Raw genomic sequence first — 7,500 nt, forward strand, 5'->3', positions numbered from 1 at the left:
ATATATATTTATACATATATATATACATATATATAAACACATAAATATATATACATATATATATATATATATATATACATATACATATATATATACATATATATATATATATATATATATATATATATATATATATATATATATATATATATATATATATATATATGTATAAATATATATATATATATATATATATATATATATATATATATATATATGTATATATATGTATATATATATATATATATATATATATATATATATATATATATATATATATATATATATATATATATATATATATATATACATTGAACCCTCGCTATAACGCGGTTCACCTTTCGCGTTCTCGCTGCTTCACGGATTTGCATTGTGTCCTGCATTCTGATTGGCTAACCAGTCTCTCCGCTTCTTCTCTACCTGTGTGTCAATAACGTTACGGTTTAATATGTACATGTACGTAATACAGTTTGCCAGATTTAAGTTTGCAAATTTTCTCTAAAACCCATGAAGCATTCAGTTCGTATTGATGATTAAAATTATCATTTTACAGTACAGTAGTTATTTGTAAAAAACGTTTATGCACTACTTTCATTTGTTAAACAAATGCTTGGGTCTGTAAAAAGGTTTTGTTCTTTGGTTTCAATATATTGTAGAGTATTTCATTGCATAATAATTGTAAAAAAAATAAAGGTTACTACTTTACGGATTTCGCCTATCACGGGTTCTTTTTGGAACGTAACCCCCGCGAAAAACGAGGGTTCATTTTTTATATATATATATATATATATATATATATATATATATATATATATATATATATATATATATATATATATATATATACATAAATATGTGTGTGTGTGTGTGTGTGTGTGTGTGCATGTGTGTGTGTGTTTTGTTTTTTCAAGGATATCAGTTACTACTGAAATTATATTCTAAGCCGATTAATCAGCTGAAAAGTTTGCATTATGAAAAATCTGAACACGTCTTCTTAGATTTACCAGATTTGCCATTGCAAAGAATTCTCTGGTTTGTCTAAGTTAAAATTTGACAAGTTAGTCAACAAGTAAGTGTAGAGCGCTTGATTCAAAATAACTAAATTTTAGTAATACAAAATACAGAAAAATAATGTAATGCAGGCCCCAGTCTATCCAGTAAACGCAATGCCGCCGGTATTTAGAATATTAAACATCAAAATATGGACATTTTCTTGCAGTGTCCCCGAAATAGGCTCTACAAAATCATGACAAAACCGGACACCAGATGGTGCTATATCAAGAACATATACAGGTATTCCCTTCTCAAGTTAGTTTCGCGTCTAAAACCTTATTGCAGTCTTAGATCTACCACAAAGGAGTGAAATGGTGTGCTAGTGTCTTTGAAAACCTTTATCAGTAATTTCATTAAAAAAGTAAGTTGTAAGTATATATTTACAAATATTTATAAGTAAATTGGTTCACTTTTTTCCGGATTTTAGATACATAGAATTAAGAATTAGATATTAAAGATTGATAAATAAGCAATTGTAGGGGTGAATTTCCCGTGTTTGTTTACTCTTTTATACTTCGTACGTTTAGTGTGTAAAATGCTATTAGATTTTCTTTCATATCGTCCAGGTGAAGATGATATACCGTCAGTTCTGAAGTCTAGTTTTTTCTATATTTCTCAATTTTATTTTATTTTATTTTATTTATTTATCTTTTATTTTTTCATTAATTGTGAAAATTGAGTTACTGGCCACGTCGGAGACACTTTTTCCCGGAATTGGATGTTTTCCCAGTTTGGATGTTGGTGTGTGTCTACAGTAGCCTTCTACCTGTACAATGTTGTTTTTTGTCTCACTCACTCACACTCACTCACTCACACTCACTCACTCACTCACTCACTCACTCACTCACTCACTCACTCACTCACTCACTCACTCACTCACTCACTCACTCACTCACTCACTCTCACTCACTCACTCACTCACTCACTCACTCACTCACTCACTCACTCACTCACTCACTCACTCACTCACTCACTCACTCACTCACTCACTCACTCACTCACTCACGCGCCCCACCTCTTCTCCCTATCTTTCCCACCTCCTCTCCCACCTCCTCGCCCCCTCTCCCCAACATTCCAACCTCCTCCTCCTCCTTCTCTTCCCCAATTCTTCTTCCTCTCCACTTCTTCTTCCTCTCCACTTCTTCTTCCTCTCCACTTCTTCTTCCTCTCCACTTCTTCTTCCTCTCCACTTCTTCTTCCTCTCCACTTCTTCTTCCTCTCCACTTCTTCTTCCTCTCCACTTCTTCTTCCTCTCCACTTCTTCTTCCTCTCCACTTCTTCTTCCTCTCCACTTCTTCTTCCTCTCCACTTCTTCTTCCTCTCCACTTCTTCTTCCTCTCCACTTCTTCTTCCTCTCCACTTCTTCTTCCTCTCCACTTCTTCTTCCTCTCCACTTCTTCTTCCTCTCCACTTCTTCTTCCTCTCCACTTCTTCTTCCTCTCCACTTCTTCTTCCTCCCACTTCTTCTTTCTCCCCACTTCTTCTTCCTCCTCCTCCTTCTCCTCCGCTTCTTCTTCCACCTCCTCCTCCTCCTCCCCGCTTCTTCTTCCACCTGCTTCTCCTCCTCCTTCTCCCCACTTCTTCTTCCTCCTCCTCCTCCTCCTCCCCGCTTCTTCTTCCACCTGCTTCTCCTCCTCCTTCTCCCCCCTTCTTCTTCCTCCTCCACCTTCTCCCCACTTCTTCCTCCCTCCTCCTTCTCCCCACTTCTTCCTCCTCCTCCTTCTCCCCACTTCCTCCTCCTCCTTCTTCTCCTCCTCCTCCTCCTCCCACTCCTCCTCTCTCCTCCTCCTCCTCCTCCTCCTCCTCCTCCTCCTCCTCCTCCTCCTCCCTCTTCCTCCTCCTCCCCACTTCTTCCTCCCTCCTCCCCACTTCTTCCTCCTCCTCCTCCCTCCTCCTCCCCACTTCTTCCTCCTCCTCCTCCTCCTCCTCCCCACTTCTTCCTCCTCCCTCCTCCTCCTCCTCCCCACTTCTTCCTCCTCCTCCTCCTCCCCTCCTCCCCACTTCTTCCTCCTCCTCCTCCTCCTCCTCCCCCACTTCTTCCTCCTCCTCCTTCCTCCCCACTTCTTCCTCCTCCTCCTCCTCCTCCCCACTTCCTCCTCCTCCTTCTCCCCCACTTCTTCCTCCTCCTCCTCCTCCTCCCCACTTCTTCCTCCTCCTCCTCCTCCTCCTTCCTCCTCCTCCTCCTCCTCCCCCACTCCTTCCTCCTTCCTCCTCCTCCCCCCTCCTTTCTCCTTCCTCCTTCCTCCTCCTCCTCCTCCCTCCTCCCCACTTCTTCCTCCTCCTCCTCCTCCTCCCCACTTCTTCCTCCTCCTCCTCCCCACTTCTTCCTCCTCCTTCCCTCCTCCTCCTCCTCCCCACTTTTTCCTCCTCCTCTCCTCCCACTTTTTCCTCCTCCTCCTCCTCCTCCCCACTTTTCTTCCTTCTCCTCCTCCTCCCCACTTCTTCCTCCTCCTCCTCCTTCTCCCCACTTCTTCCTCCTCCTCCTCCTCCTCTCCCATCTTCCTCCTCCTCCTCCTCCTCCCCATCTTCTTCCTCCTCCTCCTTCTCCCCTCTTCTTTCCTCTTCCCCCCCCCCACCTCTTTCTCTCCTCCTCCCACATCGCCCTAATCCCTACCTATTCCCTATCCCCAATCCCCACCTATTCCCTATCCCCAATCCCCACCTATTCCTTATCCCCACACCTCTTCCCCCTCATCCCCCACCCCACCTCCGCGTACTAAAATCCCCCATTCAGACCAAATGTTTTCCCTCTACCTAATAAATGCAGATGAATCCGCATTCTTTTTAGGAAAACGGGACACTTTTAAAGGAAAATTTCCCCGTTTTCCCGGCAAGTCTAGTTATTAATTGATTTCGGAGTCCCAGTGAGGTTTCACACGTCGCCTCATTAGTCATCATCAAGGCAGCGTAATTATAGGCAATTGGGGATTTTAATTAGCCTAGACTGGGTCCTTTGATACCGGGCATTTTATCGTCTGTCTTGGATGACGGGTTTACTGGGGGCGTTCGTCTTTAGGGAGGTCTGTCTGTCTGTCTATTATATTCGATGTCTCTCTCTATTTCTTTGTTTCCATTTCCTTATTTTTCTCTTTCTTTCTGTTTCGTTATTTTTATTCATCTTTCTTTTTTCCTTCTTTCGTTCTTTCTTTTTTCACTCTTTCGTTCTTTCTCTCTATTTCTCTCTGTAATTACATCTTTCTCTTTCTCTCTTTCGTTCTTTCTCTCTATTTCTCTCTCTAATTACTTCTTTCTCTTTCTCTCTCGTTCTTTCTCTCTATTGCTCTTTTTCGTTCTTTCTCTCTATTGCCCTTTTTCGTTCTTTCTCTATATTGTTTTTACGTCCTTTCTCTTTATTTCTCTTTTGTTTTTCTTACTCTATTTATCTATCTTTTTATTCCTCTTCCTCTTTATCTTCCTCTTTCTGTCTCTGTCTCCCCCTTCCTCTTCTATTCCGTTCTTTATCTTCCTCTTTCCTTTTCCATTATCTCTCTCTTTCTCCTCTCTCCGCCGCTTCCACTTCCTCTTCCTTTGTATACATGTATCTTTTTCTTTAATTTTCTCTCTATCACACCTTTTTCTTTCTACCTTCCTTCCTCTCTCTCACCTCACTGCGCCCTAATCCTTCCTTCTTTACCTTCTTCGTGCGCTCGCTCTCTCTCTGCTTGTCTCCTTGGTCTCTGCTTGCCTCCTTTGTCTCTGCTTGCCTCCTTTGTCTCTGCTTGCCTCCTTGGTCTCTGCTTGCCTCCTTGGTCTCTGCTTGCCTCCTTGGTCTCTGCTTGCCTCCTTGGTCTCTGCTTGCCTCCTTGGTCTCTGGTTGTCTCCTTGGTCTCTGGTTGTCTCCTTGGTCTCTGGTTGTCTCCTTGGTCTCTGCTTGCCTCCTTGGTCTCTGCTTGCCTCTGCTTGCCTCCTTGGTCTCTGCTTGCCTCCTTGGTCTCTGCTTGCCTCCTTGGTCTCTGCTTGCCTCCTTGGTCTCTGCTTGCCTCCTTGGTCTCTGCTTGCCTCCTTGGTCTCTGCTTGCCTCCTTGGTCTCTGCTCGCCTCCTTGGTGCCTGCTTGCCTCCTTGGTCTCTGCTTGTCTCTTTGCCTCTTTTGTCTCTGCTTGCCTCCTTGGTCTCTGCTTGCCTCCTTGCCTCCTTGGTCTCTGCTTGCCTCCTTGGTCTCTGCTTGCCTCCTTGGTCTCTGCTTGCCTCCTTGGTCTCTGCTTGCCTCCTTGGTCTCTGCTTGCCTCCTTGGTCTCTACTTGCCTCCTTTGTCTCTGCTTGCCTCCTTGGTCTCTGCTTGCCTCCTTGGTCTCTGCTTGCCTCCTTGGTCTCTGCTTGCCTCCTTGGTCTCTGCTTACCTCCTTGGTCTCTGCTTGCCTCCTTGGTCTCTGCTTGCCTCTTTGGTCTCTGCTTGCCTCCTTGGTCTCTGCTTGCCTCCTTGGTCTCTGCTTGCCTCCTTTGTCTCTGCTTGCCTCCTTGGTCTCTGCTTGCCTCCTTGGTCTCTGCTTGCCTCCTTGGTCTCTGCTTGCCTCCTTGGTCTCTGCTTGCCTCCTTGGTCTCTGCTTGCCTCCTTGGTCTCTGCTTTCCTATTTGGTCTCTGCTTGCCTCCTTGCCTCCTTGGTCTCTGCTTGCCTCCTTTGTCTCTGCTTGCCTCCTTGGTCTCTGCTTGCCCCCTTGGTCTCTGCTTGCCTCTTTTGTCTCTGCTTGCCTCCTTGGTCTCTGCTTGCCTCCTTGGTCTCTACTTGCCTCCTTGGTCTCTGCTTGCCTCCTTGGTCTCTGCTTGCCTCCTTGGTCTCTGGTTGTCTCCTTGGTCTCTGCTTGCCTCCTTGGTCTCTGCTTGCCTCCTTGGTCTCTGCTTGCCTCCTTGGTCTCTGCTTGCCTCCTTGGTCTCTGCTTGCCTCCTTGGTCTCTGCTTGCCTCCTTGGTCTCTGCTTGCCTCCTTGGTCTCTGCTTGCCTCCTTTGTCTCTGCTTGCCTCCTTGGTCTCTGCTTGTCTCCTTGGTCTCTGCTTGCCTCCTTGGTCTCTGCTTGTCTCCTTGGTCTCTGCTTGCCTCCTTGGTCTCTGCTTGCCTCCTTGGTCTCTGCTTGCCTCCTTGGTCTCTGCTTGCCTCCTTGGTCTCTGCTTGCCTCCTTGGTCTCTGCTAGCCTCCTTGGTCTCTGCTTGCCTCCTTGGCCTCTGCTTGCCTCCTTGGTCTCTGCTAGCCTCCTTGATCTCTGCTTGCCTCCTTGGTCTCTGCTTGCCTCCTTGGTCTCTGCTTGCCTCCTTGGTCTCTGCTTGCCTCCTTGGTCTCTGCTTGCCTCCTTTGGTCATTGCTTGCCTCCTTTGGTCATTGCTTGCCTCCTTTGTCTCTGCTTGCCTCCTTGGTCTCTGCTTGCCTCTTTGGTCTCTGCTTGCCTCTTTTGTCTCTGCTTGCCTCCTTGGTCTCTGCTTGCCTCCTTGGTCTCTACTTGCCTCCTTGGTCTCTGCTTGCCTCCTTGGTCTCTGCTTGCCTCCTTGGTCTCTGGTTGTCTCCTTGGTCTCTGCTTGCCTCCTTTGTCTCTGCTTGCCTCCTTGGTCTCTACTTGCCTCCTTGGTCTCTGGTTGTCTCCTTGGTCTCTGCTTGCCTCCTTGGTCTCTGCTTGCCTCCTTGGTCTCTGCTTGCCTCCTTGGTCTCTACTTGCCGCCTTGGTCTCTGCTTGCCTCCTTGGTCTCTGCTTGCCTCCTTTGTCTCTGCTTGCCTCCTTTGTCTCTGCTTGCCTCCTTGGTCTCTGCTTGCCTCTTTTGTCTCTGCTTGCCTCCTTTGGTCTCTGCTTCCCTCCTTGGTCTCTGCTTCCCTCCTTGGTCTCTGCTTGCCTCCTTGGTCTCTGTTTGCCTCCTTGGTCTCTGTTTGCCTCCTTGGTCTCTGTTTGCCTCCTTTGGTCTCTGCTTGCCTCCTTTGGTCTCTGCTTGCCTCCTTTGGTCTCTGCTTGCCTCCTTTGGTCTCTGCTTGCCGCCTTGGTCTCTGCTTCCCTCCTTGGTCTCTGTTTGCCTCCTTTGGTCTCTGCTTGCCTCCTTGGTCTCTGCTTGCCTCCTTGGTCTCTGCTTGCCTCCTTGGTCTCTGCTTGCCTCCTTGGTCTCTGCTTGCCTCTTTTGTCTCTGCTTGCCTCCTTGGTCTCTGCTTGCCCCTTTTGTCTCTGCTTGCCTCCTTTGTCTCTGCTTGCCTCCTTTGTCTCTGCTTGCCTCTTTTGTCTCTGCTTGCCCCCTTTTTTCTCTGGCTCTGCTTGCCCCCTTTTTTCTCTGGCTCTGCTTGCCCCCTTTTTTCTCTGGCTCTGCTTGCCCCGTTTTTTCTCTGGCTTTGCTTGCCCCCTTTTTTCTCTGTCTCTGCTTGCCCCCTTTTTTCTCTGTCTTTGCTTGCCTCTTTCTCTCATTCGATCTCTCCTTCTCCCACTCTCCTTCCTTCCTTTTTTTCCCTTCCCTCTCCCTCTCTTTTTACCCAACTTTTTCTTCCA

The 7,500-nt window shown here is 46.6% G+C and overlaps 2 protein-coding genes across 3 annotated transcripts in view; one reads left to right on the forward strand and one right to left on the reverse strand.

The window, feature by feature from the left end:
• Window positions 1-1,325: 1,325 nt before the first annotated feature.
• LOC113803671 (uncharacterized) overlaps window positions 1,326-7,500 on the forward strand; it is a 61,530-nt gene continuing 55,355 nt past the window's right edge. The window contains exon 1 of one of the 2 annotated variants that reach the window (XM_070140808.1): window positions 1,326-1,414. The gene's annotated coding sequence lies outside the window, so the exon portion shown is untranslated. Of the gene's footprint in view, window positions 1,422-7,500 lie in introns of both variants that reach the window. The other variant, XM_070140810.1, reaches the window with a different exon arrangement.
• Window positions 1,341-6,343, reverse strand: LOC138866828 (octapeptide-repeat protein T2-like). The gene is made up of 4 exons (XM_070140626.1): window positions 6,160-6,343; window positions 5,221-5,364; window positions 4,796-4,968; window positions 1,341-1,346 (listed from the first exon to the last, which is right to left on the reverse strand). Exons 1-4 carry the CDS (start codon window positions 6,341-6,343, stop codon window positions 1,341-1,343), a joined length of 507 nt encoding a protein of 168 aa, XP_069996727.1.

This window comes from Penaeus vannamei, chromosome 27 (genome assembly GCF_042767895.1).
Source record: "Penaeus vannamei isolate JL-2024 chromosome 27, ASM4276789v1, whole genome shotgun sequence".
Taxonomy (NCBI): domain Eukaryota; kingdom Metazoa; phylum Arthropoda; class Malacostraca; order Decapoda; family Penaeidae; genus Penaeus; species Penaeus vannamei.

Excerpts from the sequence above, each read along its gene's own strand:
- LOC138866828 (XM_070140626.1), bottom strand. The coding sequence starts at position 6,343 with ATGACCAAAGGAGGCAAGCAGAGACCAAGGAGGCAAGCAGAGACCAAG. Across the intron at positions 5,365-6,159 it reads GGCTAGCAGAGACCAAGGAG|AGACCAAGGAGGCAAGCAGA; the intron begins GCAAGCAGAGAC and ends GGAGGCAAGCAG. Across the intron at positions 4,969-5,220 it reads GGCAAGCAGAGACCAAGGAG|AGACCAAGGAGGCAAGCAGA; the intron begins GCAAGCAGAGAC and ends GGAGGCAAGCAG.